General features: G+C 31.8%; 1 protein-coding gene across 1 annotated transcript; it reads right to left on the bottom strand.

Annotated features, from left to right (window-relative positions):
* Positions 1-310: 310 nt before the first annotated feature.
* LOC113399521 (CCAAT/enhancer-binding protein-like) lies at positions 311-27,102 on the bottom strand. Its single transcript, XM_026638665.2, has 2 exons — positions 26,014-27,102; positions 311-567 (listed from the first exon to the last, which is right to left on the bottom strand). The coding sequence occupies exon 1, from the start codon at positions 26,929-26,931 to the stop codon at positions 26,020-26,022; it is 912 nt and encodes a 303-aa protein (XP_026494450.1). The 5' UTR covers positions 26,932-27,102; the 3' UTR covers positions 311-567; positions 26,014-26,019.
* Positions 27,103-27,317: the final 215 nt, after the last annotated feature.

Raw genomic sequence — 27,317 nt, 5'->3', positions numbered from 1 at the left:
TTATAATGTGAAATGAAGTTGAATGGAGCAATCACAATTAAAACTATAATAGATTTTAAATATTAATTATTTCAAATTAAAAATAACCTTCGAGACTTCAAATGGCAGTGCTGGTTTTAACTATGGCCTAAGTTTACATTTTCAACCATTTATAAAAATATAGTATACGTCGTTAATGTCAAAATGACATTCAAACAACCTAAAGTAAGCCAGAAATTGAAAAAAAAATCAAGTAAATAAATTATTATTTGTATATTTTAAAACATTATTCTTTAGGTTATTTAAGTCAAATGACGATGTATTTGAATTCTTTTTGCATAGAGAACAGATTATAAAGTGTCACGGCTTATTTTGAGATCACATCTTTAACCGTTCAACGCTTTCATCTGTCAAAATCTTTTACAAAAAAACCTTACTTATTATGTATATGTATATAAAAGTAAACAATATAAATCACAAAGTAATTTTGCTACCTAAGCTTACATTAAGAAGAGGCGTCACTTATTTTTTTTATCTAATGCACGATATCACACGGGTGTCCATTCTGTCATTTGACGATGTCACGATCTAGAACAAAGAAAAATATATTTGTAAAATAAAGTTTTGAAATCGTATAATAAACACAAAAAAAACAACATTTTTTTAAGTACTTTATTCCAAAATCTAATAACCAAGAACCAAGAAAAAAACATTTCAGATATGATTGAAGTGAGTCGGTAATAGTTTCACCAAAATATATAGTAAAATTTTGATTGAATTTTATTAAATAATTAACCGATTTTATTTTTGGAGTATTGGTATACAAGTTGTAGTATCTTTACATAGTATAAAACAAAGTCGCTTTCTCTGTCCCTATGTCTATAATAATGTACTACAGAATTGTACACCTCAAAAATTTCTACAAAAAAGTCCGCGATGGTATGTGTCTATCTGTAAGTGATAACCCACAATAACATTTTTTTGTCATTTATTTTTTACCACAAATATTGGCTAATTTTCGAAGCGATTTTAACCTATACAGCATTAATCCTTATCCAATAAAATACCTTAAATACATTGTTGTACTTGTATTGTAATACTTTTTATTTGGAAAGAATTGCTGTAAAGGGTTGAAAAGGGGGATGAAAGGTTGTAAGTTGTTGAAAGTATTGTCATGTTTAGAATTTTTAGAACTAGAACCATAAAACTTATATTTTAGGCTATACTATTATAAAATAACATATCATGACACCCACTCATGAGAGAATTTTGGATATTCTACCCCTAAATGGGTGAAATAGGGGTTGAACGTTCGTATGGATTTTTTTAAGTTAGAAACATGAAACTTTATTTTTGGGATACTGATTAAAAAGGAGTAGATACTTATTTAAGTGTTTCTGCATATTCTACCCCTACGGGGGTAATATAAGGGTTGAAAGTTTGTATAGAAGTCCGTCATTTTTAAGATAGAAACATGAAATGTTATTTTCGAGCTACCGATTAAAAATGGGTTGATTCGCTTTTAAGCGTTTTTGGATATTTTACGCCAAAGAGGAGAAATAGAGTTTGACATTTCGTATACAGGTTAGTCTGGAAGTCCGTCATTTTGAAGTTAGAAGCATGAAATTTTCTTTTTGGGCTACCGATTAAAAATGATTTGATACGTATTTAAGCGTTTCTGGATATTCTACCCTAAGGGCTGAAATACACACCAATGTGGTATACAAAGAGGTATTACATTAACGTAACATTTTAAGTTAATTTGTAAATATATTCATATTCTACGCGGGCAAAGCCGCGGGTAACAGCTAATAAAATATAAATGAGAAAAAAAACACCCAAATTTTATCATTTACAAAATTTTTAAATTGTACTATAATATGACAACGAATTGAAAGCACTTAACGCATACACAAGCGATATCGAACAATAATACCATTCGAGTTTTAACCATTTATCTCCAATCAATAACCAGTACGTATCGACTATCGAGGTATTAAATATTTTATTTTAACTAAAATCTATGTCAGCTCACTTAAGACGCGTTATATAAGCGCGGAAGCTTGATGGCCGACTTTCACGAGTTACGTAAGTCAAAACTAAATTGCATAACAGCTCCACAGACCTAATGTCCTACTGACGTTCTTACGTCATTTTTTTATTATATTTTTTTTTGGTTTGAAGTTGAATGTTATTAGAAAGTGGGACGTGCGAATTGGCAGTTACCGTGTTCTAGTGTCTATGTGTCGCAATTATGGTGAAACTGCGGTCAATATTATATTGATTTTTTTCTCGATTAGTTTGTTTATTTTATTGTTTTTTTTTTAACAGAATATTTGTACAAATAAGTCGCTCATAAAGTTTATTTTTACACAATTTGTTCAACGTTTTCATGTATCAGGCGCAACAACTTTTGAATTTAGAATTATATTTTATATCCCTTCTTTTATTTAGTTAAATAATGCCCAAAATAATATTCAGCAGCATGACCAGTTCCTGACTCAGAATCTTATATAACGGTTTTATAACGAATTTATCTTCTTTAATAATTATCAAACCATGAAATTACTTGCATCATTAAAAAAATAAAAAGTAAATAAGACTTTAATGGATTTAACTTAACAGATAAAAAAATAGTTTTCTATATTCAAATATTCTGAGAGCGAAGTTAAACGTCAGGGAACAGACACACAAAAAGGGTATTATTACTTATTATATTTACAACATATGAGTGTGTGTGTACATTGAAATGTATTACTCACACAGATAAAACATATTTATGTAACTTTTTCCTTAAAACTAAAGCAAGCTTAAATATTTTTTGTAATCCGTAGTTATAAGTATGTCACTAATGCATGTAATCATGTTAAATCAATTAAATATAACAAAATACTTAACCGGATATGAATCGGAAATGACGTGAAAATACATTATGAATCAGCCATGTTGATATAATTTAAAAAAATATTCATTATATTATTAATAATTAACATATAACTTTACTACAATTTATTTCATTATTTATATACTTTTTTACTTAATATCATCATAAAAATCATAAACATTCGATAAGATCATTGGTTCTTTAAAAGATTTTACGTTAAAAGTTTTCGACTTAAACAAAAACAATAACACCCGCGTGCCCGTAATTAGTAATCTATACATATAATACAATAATGAGCCGAGATGGCCCAGTGGTTAGAACGCGTGCATCTTAACCGATGATTTCGGGTTCAAACCCAGGCAGGCACCACTGAATTTTCATATGCTTAATTTGTGTTTATAATTCATCTCGTGCTCGGCGGTGAAGGAAAACATCGTGAGGAAACCTACATGTGTCTAATTTCAACGAAATTCTGTCACATGTGTATTCCACCAACCCGCATTGGAGCAGCGTGGTGGAATATGCTCCATACCTTCTCCTCAACGGGAGAGGAGGCCTTAGCCCAGCAGTGGGAAATTTACAGTCTGATTATGTTATGTTTTATTATTTATGTTACATATAATATATCTCTGGAACGGCTGAACCGATTTCGACTACTTAGGCTACTTTTATTTCAGTATTATATATAGAATAAAAATAAAATCAAGCTACAATATCCGAATGACGTAATTTCAAACAACGCGCACGAAGTCGCGGGCACCGCTAGTGAACATATAAGTCAAACGTTCTGCTGTCGCTGGGTAAGTCTCAATTGTAACGACTTAAAGTATCGCGCTACTTTACCGAGTAACACGTATGAATGTATCAACATGAGTCCATTACTTCCGACGTTTGGACAAACGATGTAGAAAATTAATTAATCTGATGCCTGGATCCGAACCGGCAATGCTACACAGTATTCGTATTCTTGGGTTCCGGTTCGAAGGGTGACTGAGGCAGTAAGTAGTAAGTGAGGCGAGGGACATGACATCTTAATTCCCAAGGTTGATGGCGGATTGTCTATGGACGGTAGAGACAGTTACCATCAGGTGACCTATTCGCCAGACTTTCTACTTATTTAAAAAAATAGATCATATTTTTAATATAGCAACACTATTGATATTCTTTATGCCACTAAGTACAACAGCTTTATATAAACATTTTATAAAATATTTACAAATATTAAATTCAAACGTTTACTATTTACGAGTACGACCTGCATCTTCTAATAACATCATTAAACCTGGTGCATACAATTACCGCACAACAAATAAAATTTGATAACAATTGATAAACAAAATCTACGTCCGAAAACCAACGGTCGAGGGAAGAGTCGACTAGAAAACAGTTCTCTACACGCTCTATGTGGCATGTCATAAAAATCACAGAGCGAGTTCGTTGAACCTGCATCCAAAAACCGGGATGGGCAATGCACTCTACCGACTACAAACCAAACATACCAAGATAACGTTCATAGTAAAACTCTTAGGTTATCAAATTATTGTTAATGAATGAATATCATTTTAATATTCGTGATCATTTAATTTCAATTACATTTTAAAATTAACTTTTTATATTCAACTATTTTTTTTAATAATCGAATATATGTATTATTGAATAATCTTTTTAATCATTTAACTCAATAGCTTGAGAGTTTGTGTATCAATTTTGTTGGTATTTTTTTATCTGTTATTCTAAAGTTATGTGTACGTAGTTCTAGTTATATGCTATTCTTTATAGTTATGTTTTGATTTGAGAATATTTAATTAATACCTAATTATTGAAAATGAATAGAAAGCGAGTGGATTTATTAATAGTTCAGTGTATATTAAGCGAAATATTCGCTTACAAGTATTAGGTCTAAATTTTGAATATCGATTTTTTTTAATTAATTTATTGAATATCGAATACAAACATCGAGTAACAGAATGTGGTCAGAAAATACAGCAAAATTAAAAAAAGTAAAGTAACAGACTCTTAATGTCACACAGCTCACACTCAGGCCACCTCTTCCTTTCGAGGAGAAGGTTTGGAAATAATTCCACTACGCTGCTCTAATGCGGTTTGGTGACAATAAAGAAACTTAACCAATCAAACATTTTTACATATGATCATGCAGAGACACAATAAAAGTATCTTATCAATAAAAGCATTAAAAAAGTTAAGAATAAATCTAAATATTTCTAACTTCGTTGTCACATTTGCACCAACAATTTGCACTATTGCTTTATATTTAAAGCTTTGAGACGCACGCACTAACTAGGCGAAGTGTAGACGAAAATAAAACACGCTTCTGCTATTTTATATAATACTAGTTCTAACCCTGGCTTTGCGGCTGATTTGGTCGATAACTATCAAGCATAAAAGCCTTTATCTTTCCTTAGAAATCAAGCTGTCTTCATTCCAAATATCATCAAAATTGGTTCACTGGTTTTGGCCGCGAAAAAACAACAGACAGACAGAGTTCATTAGACATCTATAATATTAGTAAAGATGACGTTATATGTAGTTAAAAAGGCAACTATTTTAGTAGCGTAGTAGTATATTTTAGTAGTAGGACTACGAACATAATTCTCAACTCAAACGTGTAGTTCTACTAAGTTGACATAATATTATCGGCTGTTTCCCGGAGCCTGTACGCTTAGGTCTTTTAAGCTACGCAATGGATTTTAATGCGGTTTTCATCAATATACAGAGTGATTCAAGAGGAAGGTTCATATGTATACATGTATAATATTTAGAGAGAAACTACGATTTTCAACCGAAAAAATAAGTTTATTTTCTTTTTGTCTTTGTTCTATAATCTAAAATTTGTATATAGACCCTTCTTGTGTTCGTGCTATAGCTAGTAAACTATAAAGCTTGATGAGCGAGATAATATTATTGAAACAATATGAAAAATATATATTTTATTTACTTTGAAATTTTTGTAAAATATATTTTCTAAATCTTATTGGAAATCGTTTTTGTTTTAACATTAAACGTAAAAAAGTATGCGAGTATTACAATAAAAACCTTTCTCAACGTTGCAAAGAATAAAAAATGTTCTAAATAGAATATACTTAATTAATCCCTTTGCAGTAATTAAAAATAAAAACGTCACAAGTGACGTTTCGGCGTTACATATGTGACGTAACTAATCTCGAATGTGGGTTAAATTAATAAAAAGAACACACTTGGCCACACCCGCGCACGCACACACGCGTAAAGTGAAAGTGCTTCGGAAATAAAACATAGTGATTTGTGATTCTGATGCCGTTCGTCAACGCGAGCGGACGTACGCCACACTCGGTGTATTTAAATCATGATTTAAATTTTACGGATGTTACCTATTATTTCACTTGTAATAGATAACGAAACAAAATTATTATATCTTTTTGTTTTTTTCACTTTTAATACATTGCAATATAAAGATATTTTTTACACAATTAATAATAGAAAAAAATATTTTTTAAAGGCACAAAGAACGGCTACAATACTTTATAATGAAGTCTTTATAAATAGTGTACCGAGTACAAACTATCTAATTATATTTTCGTTGCTAGAACAAAATAATCGTCAATCGGTACATATATTATTGTACAAAAATATTAATATAAATTAATTATCTGTGGTATTAAACTAGTCTTATTTTTTATCGATATTGTGAAACTAATTTCACAATATCGATAAAAAATAAGAATAGACATCGATGGAACAGCGTGCCATTTGATAATTCACTACCTATTTTTTAATAGAAAAATATAATAATATTTCAGAGGATAAATATTATCTGTGTTAATTAAATGTTGGTTATATATTTTTATAACATAGGAAACGGTATTTGTATGTATGAATGTATGTGTATTCAAAGAAGCTAATTCATGTCTATTAGCTTATAGTTTTATTTGAAGAACTAGTTTAATTGCGACGTAAATATCTGTATTTTTTTATTGAATCTTTTTACGCCTATTGGGAATAAATAGTCGCGTTCGATTTTTAAATTATTGAATATATGTATTTAACATATTATAAACAATTACTTTGTTATTTTTGAATGAGTGAATGAATATATTTTTTAATATTGTAATAAAAACAAAACTATCAGTTAAAATTAACTAACCTGTCTCGAAATACGTCTCAATAAGTTATCAATATGTTTATTTGTTTGTCTGATAACGGATGTGTGTCATTGTTATCAATGCGTGCCCTAAATAGTATCTAGTCGACATTATAGATTTTTAACTATAACAGTTAAATCTAACTATTAACTTCAGTTTAAATACATTCATGTCAATTTGTAACTACGATACTTACATAGGGAATATGTTATTGGGGATAAACAGACATACATATAATATTTGTAAATCATAGTCATATCCGCACTTAGAGATGCATAGTATTATCGATAATATACTTGAAAATCCAAATAATAATATCATATAAAATCTATCAAAATCTGCAACTGCAAGATGCATATACAGGTTGTCCAAAGAACTGTTTAAATTGAAACTGCGAGTGAAAACATACCTCAAAAACTTTGACAATCTCATTAATTCTAGAACATCGTGATCTAGTATGTCAGCTTGAATATTACCATTGGAACATCCTGTATAACGATTAATACATAACTGACATTTGTCATCGGACTTTCTCTGCGTCGTATATTCTAGTTCCTATATTGTATTGTGTTACATATATATCTAGTACTAAACCGTATGAAATAGTAACGTCTTTTTTGCCGGATCTTGATAGGTTTCTTATTCTGAAGTTTTACGTTTAAATAACCATTTAAAATAAAGATAAAGAATTTACATGACGCGTAGTTGATTTGATTGGAGTTATTAATTTTAAATATTTATAATAAAATATTAAACAAATTCTGTCAATACATAACCAAGCAGCCTAAATCAAACCGAAACAAAAAGGTCAATTCAGGAAGAAGGTTTGGAGACAAAACACACGTGGCAATATTTCGTCACAGTGTTTTCTTTCACCAAATGTGTTTACAACGTCCATATTATAAATATTCTCGATACCAAGTTCAATATTATGTCATTCTATACCAATTTTATCCGAAAACAAAATTGAAACAAAAGTGCCGTCGAAATAACTTCTTCCCAAAAAGTTTTCGGTACTTTCTAAAGAAGTATTGAAAAACAATATAACATTACGAATGAAAATTAAATTACTTTGAAGACTTTTAGTTTTTGTTTGTTGAAGTTACATGCATCGATTACAGCATAAGTAAAGGCCAATTGTTACAAGGCCTTAAAATATATATTTATATATGTCTGTTGGCAGAATTAGCTAAGGTACTGGGTATTGACTACGCAGGAGATTACAGTGCATAAATGTGCGCAAACACATAGGATCCCTTCACTTCTCCCATAATCCATTACATTGCTTGGTGGTAGGGCTTTGTGCCAGCCGTCAGTAGGTACCATCAGTTATTCTACCACCAAGCAGCAATACTTAGTATTATGGTGTTATTTAAGGAATGGTTATTATTTCTTACAGCGTCAATGTCTATGGGCGGTGGTGACCATCAGGTGGCCCATTTGTCCGTCAGCCTACCTATTACATAAAAAAGGTGGCAATCTGACACAACCGGAGATAGTTTACGTGTTTTCCGAAGCATGGGAGCTTAATTTTGCCAATTAGCTAATTTTGCTACCAACAAGTTTCGGCAGGACCTTGAGATCTGTTACCTTATAAGCTAGCTTAAAAACGAACGGGACAGTTAGTCGAATGGCCCATCACCAGTTCAACATAGAAATCCTAATACATAAAAGGGCGTTAAAAACCTACATCACTAACTAATCGTCCTAGTATCACACGGGTACAATCAAGAGTCTAAATATACATTTTAGATTCAAGAACAAATAATAAAAGAGATATATTGGTTTTCTCCAGCTAGGAAAATTTAAATTCTCGACTTTTCTCTACCATAACATGCATGTAGTCATATAAACCTTCCTCTTGAATGACTCTATTTATTGATTGAAATCCGTTACGTAGATTAAAGCGTACAGACGGCGGGAAGCGACTTTATTTTATACTATGTAGAGATAAATAAAGTTTACAGATATTTTTTTTTTACAATGAAATGCATAAATATTGAATACGCGTAATCTTACTACATTTTAACGTAAAAATATTCAGGAATTTCAAATGACAAATTTAATGAAATATAAGAAAAATATTCATTTACGTCGACTAGTCTTCCACGACGTCGACCACGTGATCAGGTCTTAAGTTAAATGAACTTTAGAGAATAGAAAAGTTTACGAAACAATCCTTCAGGAATCTCGAAAAATGAACGCTTAATTAATATTTCGTAATTAAAATTGTACTGTACATTCTGGCTTCGAAACGACAAGTGCGTTTCTTTCTAGAATACTTTCAAACTTCTTTATAATTCTGTGATGGTTTCAAAGGACAGTTATTTTCTGGGTATAATGACGTCACAATATTCGAAAATTGCCGTGAAAATACTTAATACTCGTCATAATGGGCGATTTTTCTGAAACATCGACTACGTTATCGAATACGTCGTAGAAAACACTTGAATTATTTCGATGGTTCTACTATCTGTAAATATTTCGGTTCTTTTCGAAACTTGACTCATTTGGGTACACTATCATAAACGACTCATGCGAAGAGATAACATCAATCTTCAACAGTTCCGCCATTAATATTACAGATCATTTTTATCTTCTTCAAAGTTTCTAAGAGATTCTAGCTATGGGCATTTACTGATTGCTAACATAGTGCACTGTACCACAAATATCCTGTACTTTTTCTGTAATATATTAGATTTTAATCGTTTCTCAAAGCTAGACAGGTCCATGATGGGTGAGTGAAATTGTAACTTCAGGCATAAGACAGGTAACATCATAATTCTCAATTACCACATTGGTAATGAAAATAATGTTTAATATTTCTTGCAGTGTCTATGAACCAGTTTGCAATATTGGAAATATTACATCTAAATATACTTGTATAATATACAGGGTAATTCGACGTATTCCCGTTAGGAGGTGATAGGGGTGACTATTTGCGATAATTTGAACCCCCATATGCATAATGCAAATGTGAACCATTTTTGAGTTATCACGTTTTTTAGATTTTTTCAAAATAACTCAAAATTGCAACTTCAAGAATTTATTAAAAAAAAGTTTTGATTAAAATCTACTCTTTCTTCTGATTTATAAAAACGATTAAACACTGGATATTTTTCAATATATAAACAATAATTATCGGTCCAAATTTAAAAATGCGAGACGGAAAACGATATTACTTCAATAATCTGCAGAACAAGTTTCATAATATTTTTTTTATGTTTTTAGGCATATTTGAGGGAAAAAAATAAAAAAAAATTGAAATAACATCGTTTTCCGTCTCGCATTTTTGAAATTTGGACCGATAATTATTGTTTATATATTTAAAAATATCCAGTGTTTAATCGTTTTTATAAATCAGAAGAAAAAAGTAGATTTTAATTGATACTTTTTTTTTAATAAATTTTTGAAGTCGCAATTTTGACTTATTTTGAAAAAATCTAAAAAAAGTGATAACTCAAAAATGGTTCACATTTGCATCATGCATATGGGGTTTCCAATTATCGCAAATAGTCACCCCTATCACCTCCTAACGGGATTACGTCGAATTACCAATAACCCTGTATATTAGGTTCCTAGACCCAAACTGAGATTTCAACTCGAGACATTATGAGCTGGTATTCTTTATACTCACTTCGGTTCTCAATCGAGTAATATTGAAAACCGACTTAGGGTGACTAAAAGTGCTATTATGGTGCGTGTATCCTTTAAATTACATAATTATACTCAATGTCGAATTTCCGACATATCACGATCACAATCGCTGGTTTCGAGTTCAAACGGAATAGCTCTTTGATTTAAGAATTTCACGATGTTATTGGACTATTGAGTGTCTCATCTCTCACTTCTAATAAAAATATAACACATATAATTTAAAAATAATAATGTTCAATTCATATTAATAATGATCAATTAAATCTAAATTAGAATAATTTAAGATAAATTTTAATGTTAGTAATATCGTCTTCCTGTGAAGCTTATCAAATGATTCAACGACAAAATAAAACGTTATGAATGAATGCGTTTTACATAATCTTTGTACTATTAACAATATCGAATGACATCATATCATAGTGTATGTTGCAGTTAACAAAATACAAATTTCCACCAGAATGGGTACCGCCCACTCATCAATTACTCTACCGATAGATACCTTGTGTTGCTTACGTTTTAAAGGCCGAGTGAGCCAGTGTGATTCCAACTGGATTACATTAGATCACGTGGTGGTTGATTGGGCAATATAAAATTAAATTTAAAGCACCGGTTCAGAATGTAGATTCTACCAAGAATAACCGACAAGACTTACTTAATTAGTCCTTAAGAACCGACAAGACCAGTTACTCCTTTACGACTGTTTACATAAGTAATTAAATACCATTGAATTATTATTATTTATCCTCCATAGAAATCAATGTATGTTAACTACACACTTTTTTTATCAACTATATATCATAGCTTATGTAACATCTCAGAAATTAACATAACATCAATTAATGTCATTGTTACAGATCTAATGTTCATACGAATATTTGATGCGTTAAGACCTTGTAACATTGGTTTTATGATATGAATTGATCTAATGTTAACGTTACACGCGAATGTTGTCGGTGATTACCTAATGGTACCCTCCATAAAATGTCACAATTGATTCACTAATTATATATATAAAAATGTAGACATTTCTATATAAGAGCAATATTTTACCTCTAAATTTGGTTAAACCTGTAATCATTTCGCACTAAATGAAACTTAGGCCTCCCCCCCATTTCACTTCCTAAGTTACCACGTGGTTATTGTCACGTTGATACGAATCTCGACGTTTACAACGTGACAATGTTTTTCGTACCGACCGTTGCAAATGTTTTTTTTTTTTTTTTCATTTAAACTTTTCGCAAGCCCGCGAATCCGTAAAAATTATTGCGGTTTCGAAATTCTCAGCTTAAAAACAAAACTTTTCATCGATATAATCTCCTGTATTATTTATCGTAGTCATAATATGTACCGTGGTAACTCTTTTGTGGGCTGTGATAAAAATACCCATGTCGAGTTAAATATATACATATTTTAAGCAAAATCAAACAGACACAAATAAATATGAGGATAATTCATAAAAATATATATCACAGTGATTTCGTAAAAATATTTGCAAAGGATCTTTTGGAATTTTATTATCATAGAATATTAGCTAACCGTCTCGACTTCGCACATGTAGAACTATACTATACTAGATAAAACATAAACATAACATAATCAGCCTGTAAATTTCCCACTGCTGGGCTAAGGCCTCCTCTCCCGTTGAGGACAAGGTATGGAGCATATTCCACCACGCTGCTCCAATGCGGGTTGGTGGAATACACATGTGGCAGAATTTCGTTGGAATTATTTATTCGATGTTTTCCTTCACCGCCGAGCACGAGATGAATTATAAACACAAATTAAGCACATGAAAATTCAGTGGTGCCTGCCTGGGTTTGAACCCGAAATCATCGGTTAAGATGCACGCGTTCTAACCACTGGGCCATCTCGGCTCCTATACTACTACTACTACTACTACTAATACTAGATAAAACGTATATATTAAAGACCAAAAAAGGTACAAAGAAAAATTCTTGGTTTTTTTGGGCCATTCGTCTTATGTAGAGTACCTCACCAAAATCTCATAATAATCGGAACAATAGCTTAGTGATCTATAAAGAACAAACATAAAAATTTTTGGGAATTTTATATTGTTAAATATCCATACATTATTATACAGGGTTATTGGTAATTCGACGTATTCCCGTTAGGAGGTGATAGGGGTGATTATTTGCGATAATTTTAACCCCCATATGCATAATGCAAAATTGAACCATTTTTGAGTTATCACGTTTTATAGATTTTTTCAAAATAAGTCAATAATGCAACTTCAAAAATTTATTTAAAAAAATTATCAATTGAAATCTTTGTTTCCTCTGATTTATAAAAACGAATAAACACTGGTCATTTGTCAATATTAAAACAATAATAATCGGTCTAAATTTAAAAATGCGAGACGGAAAAAGATTTTATTTCAATTTTTTTCCACAAAAATGCCTTAAAAACAAAAAAAAAACGTTATGAAACTTGTCCTGCAGATTATTTAAAAAACATAACCGTTTAATCAGCTTTCCAAAAATGTATAACAAATAGGATCTTATTTCAAAACAACCGAAATAAAATGACCACTAAGGACGGTGGTGGAAATTCGTATTCGAACAAAACTTAAATTCGCTCTTTGAATGTCTCGCAAATAAGTTTAATACATACCTAGCCAATGCAAGATTATTCGCGTCGGTTTCCTCTTCACCGGCTACCCGATGTATCAGTTTATAATAAGCGAATCCGGGAAACTGGTAGTGTTCAAAGAGGACAAATGAATGTCGAAAGACTCCCAGTCCATGTTGTTAATTACTAAGAGTATAAGAATTTATCGATGAACCATTCGAATAATTTCGACAAACACCTTCGCACGACTCTCTGTAACAGAGCACAGCACACACAGCATGGTCTACGGTGCATAATGCAGGATTCCATCACCATCATTTACCATTATATTTCTGCGCAAATTATTCACGAAGAAGTCCCTGAAAGGAGAGTTATTTTTTGTAGATTCATGCCTACCGCATCAAACATTAATTTAGGAGGCGCGTCTTGTTTGAAAATTTGCATTCAAAATCGATCAAAATGGGATTACTAATTACCAAAATGAGCATGATTGAAGTCATAATGTACACAAAAATCCTATCCTTCTCGAAGACTTATTTACAGAAAGAAGAAGATTACCAAGAAGGTTACGAGACAAAATATCATATACCAGCAAGACAGATGTACTGCACATTTTCCTAATTGGAGTAGAGTAGGACCCATTCCGTGGCCTGGTAGGAGTTCGGACTAAACGCCGGTTGAGTTCTTTGTCTGGGATCACATGAAATCCCTAGTTTATGCTGTCTCGCCTGTATCATCCGCGGAAGACCCCAAAATAAGAATAAAAAAAGCGCATCAAATATAATGCGGAATAATTTCACTAAATCGGTAGCTGAGTTCTAAATTTGAATTTTAGTTTTATTGACATTGGGTATTGTTTTTAATTAATTTTGTGTGAATTTTAAAGAGCGAACTTAAGTCCGAATTCTTAAGTTTCATAACGTCTTTTTTTGTTTTTAAGGCATTTTAGTGGAAAAAAAATAAAAAAAAATTTAAATAAAATCTTTTTCCGTCTCGCATTTTTAAATTTAAACCGATTATTATTTGTTTTAATATTGACAAATGACCAGTGTTTATTCGTTTTTATAAATCAGGAGAAAAAAATAGATTTTAATTGATACTCTTTTTTTAAATAAATTTATGAAGTTGCATTTTTGACTTATTTTGAAAAAATCTATAAAACGTGATAACTCAAAAATGGTTCACTTTTGCATTATGCATATGGGGGTTGAAATTATCGCAAATAATCACCCCTATCACCTCCTAACGGGAATACGTCGAATTACCAATAACCCTGTATATAATAGTACTGATAATGCAAGTAATAGCCTTTGAAACTGACCTAGTATCTGCACCAAATAACCAGGACTTACTCCAAATCTAAACTAGATTTGACAAGCTACCGGTTTATAACAAATTAAATTAGTTCAGTAGCATTTGTTTGTCAAATTACGCTATTAACTCACATATTTCGTATTTCAACGGTATAATCAATTAATTATTAAATTGTTTATATATTTGCTGGGTCTTGTGGTAGGGCTTTGTAAATTGTGCAGGCCTGTCTGGGTGTACCAACCACTCATCATATTCTTTCGCCAAATAGCAATATTTATTATTGCTGTGTTTTGAAGGGTTATTGAGCCAGTGTAACCAAAGGTACAAAGGACATATCATTGGCGATATAAGAAATGGTTATAATCTCTTACAGTGCCAATGTCTATGGACCGTGATGACCACTTACTATAAAGTGGCCCATTTGTGATATACACTAAAGGTACGTAGTTCAGCTAACGTCGAAATTTATAGTAAATATGTTTAATTTATATGTCTTTTTATTTCGTTTCACATTAAACCAAACCGATTAAAAGCATAATGACTGTTTATTTATCGGAATTTACTCATACACTTTCTGACATTCAAAACCTTACAGTATACGAATAATTTGAGTATTCCTTTAAATTAGCAAATTGAGCCACGATTGTAAGCCATCTAAACTAAAATTAATTTCGCTACTGCTAGAATTCTTGCATTCCATGCAGTCATGATTTGTATGACCGCGTGGAACATAACATCTTAGTTCTCAAGGCTGTTGGCGCATTGGCTATCTAAGGAATGGTTAATATTTCTTACAGCACCAATGTTTTATAGCCAGTGTTGGCCACTAACCATCAGATGGTCAATTTGCAAATCCGCCTACCGACATTATGAAAAAAATCGGGCTGCTTCTGTTCATTTCTTAACATAAAACTATAACATTTCACTGGTTCAACCCAAGAACAGAAGATTTCTAGCGCAACGTCAATATTGTCGTGAATGCATTACACTTTTTAGCTGCAGTGTCGATTATTAAACCATCGTGCCAGATGCTATTGTACGGTCATTGAACTTTATAATTTGTAACGTCAACAGAAAGATGCATTCAAAAATTGATCATTACAAGGAGTTACATTAATTTTAATATTGAAATAAAAGTAAATATTATCATCTTATACGTATATAAATACTGATGTTGATATAAGTGTTATAAATTAATAGACTTCGAGAATGTCTGCCAAATTACCATGATTGGCACATTTATATTTGGCATATTTAAATTTTTCTGCAGCAGAATTGCATTGGCCAACCATTGGCTTCTTTATATTTAATTAGAATGATAGTCGTGGAGGTGTTCGGTATAAAAAAGTAGGCTATGCACTTCTTGAGGATCAAGATTATTTTATAACAAATTTTTCGCATTTACAATATAAGCATGGATTGATATAGGTTTAATATTGTACAGATAATGATTCATGATAGTGTGTTTGTATAACAGGATAACTTTGATTTTGATTTTTTGTTTACAGAATATAGGGCGTTGGTAATTTTTTCAGCTTTATAATTTATTGCCTTATTATTTGCCTTATTTTAGGTGCGTATATGCTGCTTAGCTTTCCCCTCTTAATTCAAAAACTTGTATCCCTTTCGCTAGTTACGAGAAAAGCTAACAGGGTTTTAAAGAAGAGAAAATATTTGATAGTTTCTACTACACCAAAATTTGGTATGAGAAATGCATTCCAAAACAGCGTCATCAAGAATATACGATATATTAAATGAATTACATTTATTGTTTATGCTGCAAAATTATACAATAACAATAATAAAAAAACTAGAGCACGTACATTTTAGATTATAGTATGTAATTATTTAAATTGTATTCAAATATTATTGTATGAAACTATATATGTATATATATATATATTTGATTGACCACGATGTTATTTTTCATAGATAATCCAAATTGCATTGGAATGTAGAAATGTGACCAGCATTCTTTCCAACATTCCACCTCGGGGTCAATTCGACTAGCACTATCGTAATGCAATCGAAATTTGTTCGGTATCGAATATTTCTCGGATCGGAATAGAATCGGAAACTTTTTGTAGCCGTTATGAATTTGTAAGTTTATTTGATCAATTATATTTTTAAATATTTGATTGTAAATAAAAAATCTTGGTGCGAATCCGACTGGGTAGGTACCAGGTACTACTTCTGGTTACTGGTAAATCATTGTTACAACAACAAACACATAGCAATATACCCAAATTTACTGGTTAATACTTCTTACAGTACCATTTCTATGGGGGGTAGTGACCACCATGGCACATTCTCCCGTCTTAATATAACCAATAAAATGCGCTTCTGATCTTTTGCTTTTGTATGACTATTGTAAAACTGTTAATTTGAATTTACTATTTGAAGTGGCGTTTAATAGACACTGTACTGATCTTTCCTTATTATATATCTATTTAACATTCATGTTTATATTTTCCTCATTGTAACATTGTCTATGACTAGAAAATATACTCTTAGCGTTTTTGACGTCAGAAATTTGACAGCGGTTTTTTTCTTTTTTTTATATGTCTTATGGCAAAGACGGCAGTGCGTCAATTCTAGAAAATCAAAAAAATTGTTATAGCACTATTTTTTAAACTCCTTATTTTAATAAAATACCAAACAACAAATTATTTTTTTTTAATAAAATAAATGGACCAATAGTCACTAGACAAACAGCTAATGGTTTATGGGCTATACATGTGCAAAATTTGGTATTCCAATTAAATATTTGACTAGGCTCTACCATACGTGCTATAACGCCTTGGAATACGTGAAGACCGGTATAATATAATGGTGAATTAACCAGTGTAACAGACCCAAGGGACGTATCATAGATCCTTGATTGGCGGCTCATTCACCATATACTAATTGATTAATATTGGTTACACTGTCAGTGTATATGGGCGAATATCTCCTACAATTACATGGTTCCATTTGCTACCAGCTCAATATATGTGATGATGTGATGAGAAGCACAAAGACCTACCAACAAGAGAATTAAATTGCTAGATTTAAAAAAATACATTTGATCATACAAACGACTGTTTTTTTTTTATTTTAATTATTCAAATAAGATTGATCTATTTAAAGGACGAAAAGATTATAGTAAAAACTAGGACGATTGAAATGAAGGGTGTATATTAATATTATACAATAGAGTTTCTCTTGCGATTTCCCCGCGACCGCCGAACTTTCCAACGCGCTCCTGGCGTTATGCGGTAAGGAGCCAAAAGATCGCCGAAATTTACTATTATTTTTTTTGAAGGCTTAATTTTTTTCAATCACAATTTTAGATAGTGTGTCATCAAATTTTGTTTCTGTAGTCGAATTTACGTGCAACGTTGCTGTATGTAACGTTTGAGTGAAACGTTTCTGACGAAAAAACTTATTTTATACGAATGGTTTATTGATATTGAAAACATGCAATATTTGTATGTGTTTGAGAATTTCACGTGATACGTTTTCACTACATAAGAATATAAATTTAGTTTAAATGAATAGTAATAGCAATAGAGACTATTAAAGGCATAATAAGAATTACACTTTTATTTGTTTTTTTTTTTAAATAAATAATTACTGCGACTTATGAGTAGCATATAAACCAATAAGCAATGAGTTTTACTCATACCAGGAGATGCAGCGTGCTTCGGAGAAGGTTTTAATATAATTATGTAAGTAGCTGCGAGAGTTTCACTACCCACTTTAAATGTAGACTGTTTACCTGACAAACGTGAATGTTCCTGTAATAACGAAACTATTTACTTTTCTGTTATATATTTTGTATAACTCATTCCTCTCTATTATATATTATACAATAATTTTATTATAAACCGAACTATTTCTTGATACACCTAAGAATAACTATTGGACCGTGGCCTAACGAGTACATTTTTTTTTAAATTTAATATAAAACAATAACACGACCACGTGACAACTTGTCCGTTCTTGCGTGTTAAGGCGATCGTTTGACACACATACTTGGTTATTGCGAAACTGCGCGCGCGCAACTCATACTGTACCTGCGAACACTTACGACGCATTACAAAATATATAATGTTGATAATGGACGATAGTTCTTTTATATCCGATGGTCTGGATGACTTTTACGACGTATTTATTATATTCGTTTAATATTATGTAGTGTAAGGTATAAGAATAATTATTACAGGTATTATAGTTAAAAACTGTTTATGATATAGGTACTATTAATATTATAAACCTATATTTCTGTATAATAAAATTAGCCTAATGATTGACAGCTATATAACCTTTTTCTGTAACAAACTTCTAATGAGAGTTCCATTCCCATAAGAGTTTTTCAAATTTCATAAAAAAATAGTTTTTTTTTTTAACTATAGATATTGAATTAAATCTCTTAAGCCTCCCGCATAACACCTTCCAAAAACACAAAAGGCATATAAACGAAAAAAAAAGTGAAAGTGTGCACACCCACAAGCAGACGTGTGTGATTCATCTCTGTCCTTGTGGGAATAGTAAGGGTCTGAGCAAACTAGTCGACTTTAAACTACTTTAAAGAGTTTAAAATGATTGTATTCATTTAAATGTAATTTCGTGAACTTCCTATAAAGTAAACACACAAAACGATAAGTACATATATAAATTTTAAAAATAAATAGAATTAATTTAAAGATACATCTTGTAAGTTTTTTTAAATTTAAAATAAGAACGTGTTCCTTTTTTTAGTTCAATAATGTTTCTATAAAATTGATAATACAAAAATGTTGATACTTCCAGCATGTCTCGTTTTTGATGTAAATATTGTTATCATTTTAATAGTTTCGAGTTTTATGTTAACGGTTTTCATTTCGTTTAAATATAGAACATATTTGAATTTTTATTGACGATTTTCTAGTTTTTGTCTCCATTAAAATCTATCGATAACCGGTTACTTTCTCCTTTAGGGACCACGCATATATTAAACAGGGTTTCGATAAGTAATTGAATCATATTAATGTATATGGATCATTTTATAAAAAGTTTTACTAAATGTCTATTTATTTTTTAAATTTCGAATCGGGATTTTATATTATATAAATATTTAAAAGCAAAAAGAGGACATATGGCGTTTTATTTAAAATCTGTAGTAAAACGTTATTGAAAAAAGTAATTCAAATTTCGAAATGCAAAAAAGGACGAGATATACCCGTAAGCAAACGTGAAATAGTTAAAATCAACAATTCAATCGAAAGGCTGTAAGTAGGACATGAGGCGAAATTTCGATGAGCGTTAAGCAAAAGAGTACCTTAAGTCACACAACATAGAGCTGATTATCAAGCGGTGTGTGTATAAGCGAAAATGAAAGTTATGAACCACGTTTTGCACAAACGAATTTGAATACCGAGTTCTCAATTCCGTTCGCGTTCTTTTTTTAAATATTGGCGTAGGTCCGTTTTCGTGTTGTTAGGTTCTTTATTTGTTGCGTTTCATAAAAAAAAATGTTTAAAAAAAAAGGTTTTATATCAATATTATTTGTCAATGTAGAATTAAAACTTTTAAGTTGTAAAATAAAGGTTTGTTTATATGAATGGCATCATTTTCATTCTCATTATGTTTCTTAAATGTATGAAATGACTGTTGAGCATAAATTAAATCCACGGATTTGTGCCGACAACCTACGATGTACTGATATTTAATGAACTATTTGACCTAGAGTCATAAAGAAAAAAAAACATAACAAAGTATTAAAAGCTAATAAAACATAAAAGCGATAATTTAAAGAAAGTTACAAAAAAAGTAACTATAAACAAAGAGCTGAATAAGTGTCTGGCTTAAATCGCTTAAATTCAACTACAAATAATTATTAATAAACACTAATTTTATTAGCTTTGTTATCATTAATAGTAAAGGTCGTGTCATAGCCTTGCTAAAATATCTACTTCCGATGCGAACAAATCCTTATCAGAATCAGAACATTTAAATAATTTAGGAAGTGGTACTACCTAAATTATAGGTCAAAGTTTCGTAATAGAGGTGTATTAAAAATTTGCGACTAATATATAGAATTTAATAAAACTAAATATTTTTAATCCAAAAAAAAACACTTTAATCTATGGGGTACTCTGTTCCAACCAAAACAGGAAAAAGCCAAATAAACAACATTTGACAGCAAATTGCAAATAGAAAATCTATGATATTCACCATGAATTTGCGAAAAAATTACGTTTTGAACGTCGACGAAACTGATATCATGAAATTTTGGAAGTAAAATTAAAGTGGAAATAAGTAGTTAAGTGTAATAGTGTTGTATTGTAAATAAAGATACATTAATCATAAACTCTTAGTAGTGCACAACATAGCTGAGTTATTAGCAAATCGCATGAAATACGTAAATCTAAGGTTTGTTTATCTTTTTTCCTACTTCCATTGGAATAGGCTATATAGTCTTTCATCTTTGTAGCCGTTTGACGTTTTTTTTTATATCTACTCCAGTTTGCTTCTTTGAACATGCTAATACCTGAATCTACAAATTCGATTTCGAAATATGCATTTTATAGCCCCTTTATTGATAATGTTTATAGCCCATATAAACATCAAGCTATAAATCACTGTGAGTGAATAATGAGTGAAGTAGCACAAAACAGTAACTTTTTTTTAGACATAATAAGATTAAACCCATATCATATATAACGACATAATATAATTCATCCAGTCATTCAAGAGATTGCCAAACAAAAATCTAAATAAAGTATTTAAAAAGTAATCTAGTACAATGTATATTATATAATCATTCCAAATATAGTTTTCTTAACATCTTGTAATTTCTATAATAAAACTGTGTGATTTGATGAAAATCAAAAGTTTTCTCAACATTAAAAAAAAGTTGAAGTATTGTATTGTTAAGTTCAATACGTATTCGAGTTGAAAATTTGACTCTACCTGTAAATGATGTTCAGGAAGTGGTTATGAGTTATACATATTATATCAATGATGACTAAAAGGGAAAGATCTGTGTTGAACTCAACACAACCTAAATATTTTCAAGTAAGGTTCCAGCAACAACAAACACAAACACTATTCACTCACTCTTACGATCTAATGGGACGGCATTGATATGATACTTCACGAAAATAAAGGCAGGATCAACAACTACGTGCTTTTCTAGAGGGCGTTAATAAAGCCCCGTGTAGCTACTGAGAATATTTCGAAAGGAAAACCCGATAATTTTTTCTCGACCCAATACAAAGTTTGACGCCAAGAGAACTCGAGATCTAAAGCCATTTTAAGCTAGCCACAAAACAATGACACATTCAGATGTTAACTTTGACTGAGTGACAAAAGTAGTGTTGTAGAGGTAGGTTTGATTATTTCTGTAAGCGTGGCATTTGACACATGAGTTTGACAGGCCAGTAAAATCCTGAGATACACTCCATACACCAAGATGACACGATTACAGAAATAAACCTAACCTAATATATATCTTTGACTAAAAGTACTAATAGATTCTGTCGGTCATAATTAGTTTTAACTGGAAATATTTCTGACTGTCACAAACTCTGAAAGAATTATTAAAAACTATCGCGAAAATTAACAATGTTAAAGACATTGTATGAATCATATCCTACAATGCCAAGACGGTAGCAATAACTATATACCTAATAGTAAAATGATTATTAGTCGGAAATGTATTCATCCCCTTATATGTAACAAAAAGACAAACATACATTTATAACTAAATCACTGATTTAAAATCAAACGCTTCACATTTCCAAATAAACGTGACCTAACGCACGCTGTCATTGTTTACTTTCACGATAAGACTCTATCACAATGGGATAAAGTCCAAAATTGAAAAAGAAAAATCTTTAAATTTTATACAGATTAATTCATGTAAGTCACGTCTCTATTACGATGTAATAAGGTCGAATATTGCTTTAATAAATTAATCTAAAAATGCATCATATATTATTTTGTAGTTTTGGTTTATCACAAAGGAATAAAATTGAAAATAGAATAATGAAATTTATTTTCAAATTATAGACAATCGCGTTTATTGTATCTTAACACAATGGAATAAAGTTCAAATTTAAATGACAATGTTTACATAAATTTGTAAAATTGTTGGTCTCTATTACAAAGATATAAGGTTTAATTCAACATTAAAAATATAATAATTTCGTTAATTGGGTGAATTTGACATGCCCATGAGGTCAAGAGATGAAAGAAATTTTTAACCGACTTTCCTTAAAAGTTTGTAATGTTTTGGTAAGACATTACCATGAGTAATTATACAAAGTTGTGTAATACACGTGACCTACACATGTGACCGGGCAGATAAACAAAAGGAATGAAAATATAACATAATGAGTAAGAAAAACTAGTTTATACTTGCAACTAGTTTCCGCTCGAGCCTTCGCCCATGAAGGGGGAGGGGGGCGGTCACTGGTATTTTCTATGTGTGTATGCAAAATTTTACCATGATTGGCTGGATGGTTAAGATGTTAAAGCATAACAAACAAACGAATATAAACTAACTTTCGCATTTAAAATATTATTGAAAATTAATTTTGATTGAATCATTATTTTTGTAGTTTTACAAATTTCATATTGGACTTGATTGAGATTTTTATCGGGATGTCACGGTAGCGTTCGGGAGGACATCGGGATCCCGTGACAAAGTTTGACATTTACTAGTCGAAAATACTAACAATGGTATTATAATTAATTCGGTAAACGTTGATTGGCAACGCGGTCATAATTTGAACAGGAGATATTTTTAATTTTGACATCTATGATATCTAGATTTGTGACAGATATATTTATAATTTACCAAGCAAAGGCCTTTAAACATAAGGTCGTTTTTTTTTTTTTTGTTAAATAATGGTCATCCTACACGTGACATAAAGAGAGAGAAAGTGGTGTGATGTATACATGATATTCATCATGCCACGACTAGCACGTTTAGTATGGATATAGAGGACTGGAGGGGGAAGACCGGGAAAAAGATTGACTGTGTAAGGGATGACGGAAAATGAATATAATGATTAGAAGTAGAGATGAACGGAAAATTAAGTTGCTGTGACCTGTGATCATGAATGGAACAAAGCAAGCGAATGATATAATGAATGAGTCTTAATAGACCACGAAAAATCTAACTACTTTTTTAATTCGAGCTTATTTCGTCCAATTCATGCATCCTGTTGCAAGCGGCAATACTTAGTATAAATGTACAATATTGGAGGCATATTACTTTCCAAATTTGGTGGTGCATTAGCGAATAAAATGATTTAAAAAAATCTTAGGATTTTTTGTTCCTGTCACGAATTGATAATAGGTGATTCTATCGCAAAATTTCTTCAATTGATTCGACTGGTCTAAATGACTTGCTAATCTCTTCATATTCAAACGTAAGAAAGAGACGGAAATATAAGTTTGTGTTAAACAAATTTGTGAGATCAGAGTAATGATAATCTTGAATTCTGCTTAGTAATTTAAATTACTTTTCATTTAAAAAAGTTTCATTGTAAGTTAGACGTAGTTCTTTATCTATTTCGAAAGACTTTTATTAATCGTCGTTTGAATATTGCAAATAATATTGCAATATACAAGACAATATACCTCATTAGATAAAGATGTTCTGTGTGTAGAAATGTATATTTTTTTACTTTATTATTAATGTAAACTTCGAATAATATGTTCATATAATAAAATGTTTCATTTGTCAAATAAATAAAATGAATCCCTACTTTTCTGTACTAATATTATAAATGCGAAAGTAACTCTGTCTTTCTGTCTGTCTGCTGCTCTCTCAGGGCCAAACCATTGAACTGAATTTGATCCATTTTGGTACGAAGCAAACTTGACCATCAAGGAAGTCTGTATATCCCGCGGACAACAACTGGTCTAAATGTTTCGGAAAGCACTGATGGTACGGATCGACGTTTATTTTTGTATAGTGTATTCTATATGGACTAAAGATTGTCAGATATACGTTTTTAGTTCTAGAACTTTATGACAACGAAGATTCCATATAGCTGATACAGTGGACGTCAAATTGTAATAGTGTTTGTCATTGGTGGAAATTAGATCGTAATAATTATTGAAAATTTTGAGAAAACTTATATTTGCATGATTCGATTTTTTTTGTCTATTCATGTTTTTAACTAATGACTCGCCCCGGCTTCGCACGGTTGCAATTTAATACGTATGTACCTATATATTACCCTATAACACTGATATAATATAACTTTCTACCAGTGTTTTTTTTAGAATTAGACCATTAGTTCCGGAGCTATATCAAAACAGACAACATTTACCTCATTATAATATTAGTATAGCTACAAAACAAAAAGTCTATTGTCGAAAATTTGTTGAGAAAAAGAAAAAAAAAAGCACTCGAACAGTTTTGTCTTTGTCTTGAATAAAAAAGCATCAGTTGATTTTATCGTAATAAAATATTCTAAAAATAAACATACATTACACTGAATTAGAACTGTGTCGAGAATTATGCTTAAACAAATTCAAATCAATTACTTAACATTACACATTCAATAGAAGAACTATGTCAAAATAAATTTACACAAAATGTATATTATATTGTAGTGTTATGCTGTTGAGTTCACTTGGAAAAGTAATATGACATAATTTTGTGATCGGAAGAAAATTTAGGTCAAATTTTTGCTTGTAATTGTGATTAACTTGTAAACGCAAGTTGTTTAATCGATTTTAAACATTTATCTTAACTATGTCATAAGGCTTTTTGTATTCAAAACAGTAAGATTTAAGAGTATGTTATATCGATTACATGGACGAGTCTTAACAATAGGGAAATCTTCGATCAGAGCAGCGTGGCTCTGACTTTTGACTACATTTAATAAAAGTTTATTAATAATATAGAATTGTCCTAATAAACCAATGGATATTGTTGTTGTGATAAATTTATTAATACTATATAATATCCATGGAAAAAGGAAAAGTAACGCTACTCGTTTCAACTTCAAACGGTTAATTAATGATGCACTTACGTAGAATATTATTATTTTATGAAATTATTAAGAAATCATTAATAATGATACAACTGTTCAATTATAATGATACTTAGGATGTTTAAATTAGGCGCGTTTTAATGACAATTTTAAATTAAGGTTGGAGAAATGTTTTTTTCGCCCTCTTTTATTGTGTTCATTGATGAATTATTATTTGTTTTGTTCAGATAAAAATCAAATTAAAAGGTAATAAAACAACTTAGAATTTATTATTATAAAATATATAACAACCCGATATTATATTCACTTATTTACAATTAACATATAATATACTTAAAACTAAATACGAAATAAATAAACTATATTTGGAACTCGTAATGGTAACATGTATCACAAACCGAGAGTGTCAAACGTTGCTGTCACTTAACTTAATTTTTCACACAAACAAAACACGCCGACAAACACTCACCTACGGTCAGAGCGTGTGATCCGACGAGTGAGGAGCTCCTAGCTGCAACATCGACCGGCATAGTTCAGTGATCTCTGGATGATTCAAGTTGATCAGGTGAACGTACATCTGCTTGTGAAGGCTCAACTCCCCCGTGACCGCCTCCAGCCTCTTTAGTAATGCCTCTTTTTCACGGAGTAATGTTTTTACCTTTTCCTCGACCTCCCTCGAACGTACTTTTGCCTTCTCGCGTGATTTACGAACGGCTATGTTGTTACGCTCCCTCCTCCTTCGGTACTCGTCCGTACCTTTGTCTATCACTTTGCCGGACGATCGCCTCGACGGGGGCTGCTTGTGTTTTAACAGAGGCGGGAGCAAAGGAGCTCCCAATGGAGGCAGCGGTGTGAAACCACCTCCATAAGGGCCACTCACTCCAACTGGCGGCTGTGCGTTGTATTGGCCTGTGTATTGCGCACATGTCACTGCTCGCCTGAAATCATGCGGTTCAGGGGGTTCCTCCTTTATCGGAGGCGCTTGTTCGTGAGAGTTAGCAGGCACCGGGTTTGCGTACGATGCCCCAGAGTGGACGGGTTGGGGCATATACGCAAGGGTCGTTCGCGCGAACGGCCTCTGCTGCGGCGACCGTCCTCCGGGGAGTATTTCCTGGAAGAGAGCCATCGTCTCCTCCCCTCGGAACTGGTCCTCGATGAGGTGTTGTAAATCCAAGCTGATCTCCTGTCCATTGAGCTCGTCTAAGTCCGGGGGTGGGAAAGGTGTCCTTTTATCCTCTGCCGCCTTTTTTAGGTCTGGCTGCGGCGGCGGTGGCGGTGCCGCGGCTGCGTCGTACATCTGGGGGGATTCCATGCCGCCAGGGCCGATAGGCCCAGCGGTCGCACTGCGAGTCTCCACTTCAGGGCACTGAGGTTCACTAGGGCACATGCACCGTCGGGGGCTGCACTCGCGAGGAGCGGTACGTGCGTTCGCTCCGGCGGTCGGGCGCGGACTGGCGGAGCGCGCGCGCAAGCCGCTCCGGAAGGAAGCTGAAGCTGAAAGTCGACAAGTAAAAGTTTTAAGGCTCGCGCAGAATGGCGCCCGCGGCGACGTTACAGCGCTCGATCGCTTCGCGTCATTATTTTTTTATATTCTATTTTTACTAACTTTGCAGCGCTAATCCACATACCAATTTGTCGAAGCCTGAATTAATATATTGTGAGATGCAATCAATAATTACTTTTACACGTTTTATAATAGCGTATTGTATTAAATATTTTTTCTCCACTAATATTTAAAAATAATAACTAATAACCAAAAATTAATTATTTTAT

Source organism: Vanessa tameamea, chromosome 25 (genome assembly GCF_037043105.1).
Source record: "Vanessa tameamea isolate UH-Manoa-2023 chromosome 25, ilVanTame1 primary haplotype, whole genome shotgun sequence".
Taxonomy (NCBI): Eukaryota; Metazoa; Arthropoda; class Insecta; order Lepidoptera; family Nymphalidae; genus Vanessa; species Vanessa tameamea.
Note: the sequence above shows the minus strand (reverse complement) of the source record. Positions and strands in the feature narration are given on the sequence as shown.

What these genes read in the sequence shown, in the direction of transcription:
- LOC113399521 (XM_026638665.2), bottom strand. Translation starts at nt 26,931, where the DNA reads ATGTGCCCTAGTGAACCTCAGTGCCCTGAAGTGGAGACTCGCAGTGCG.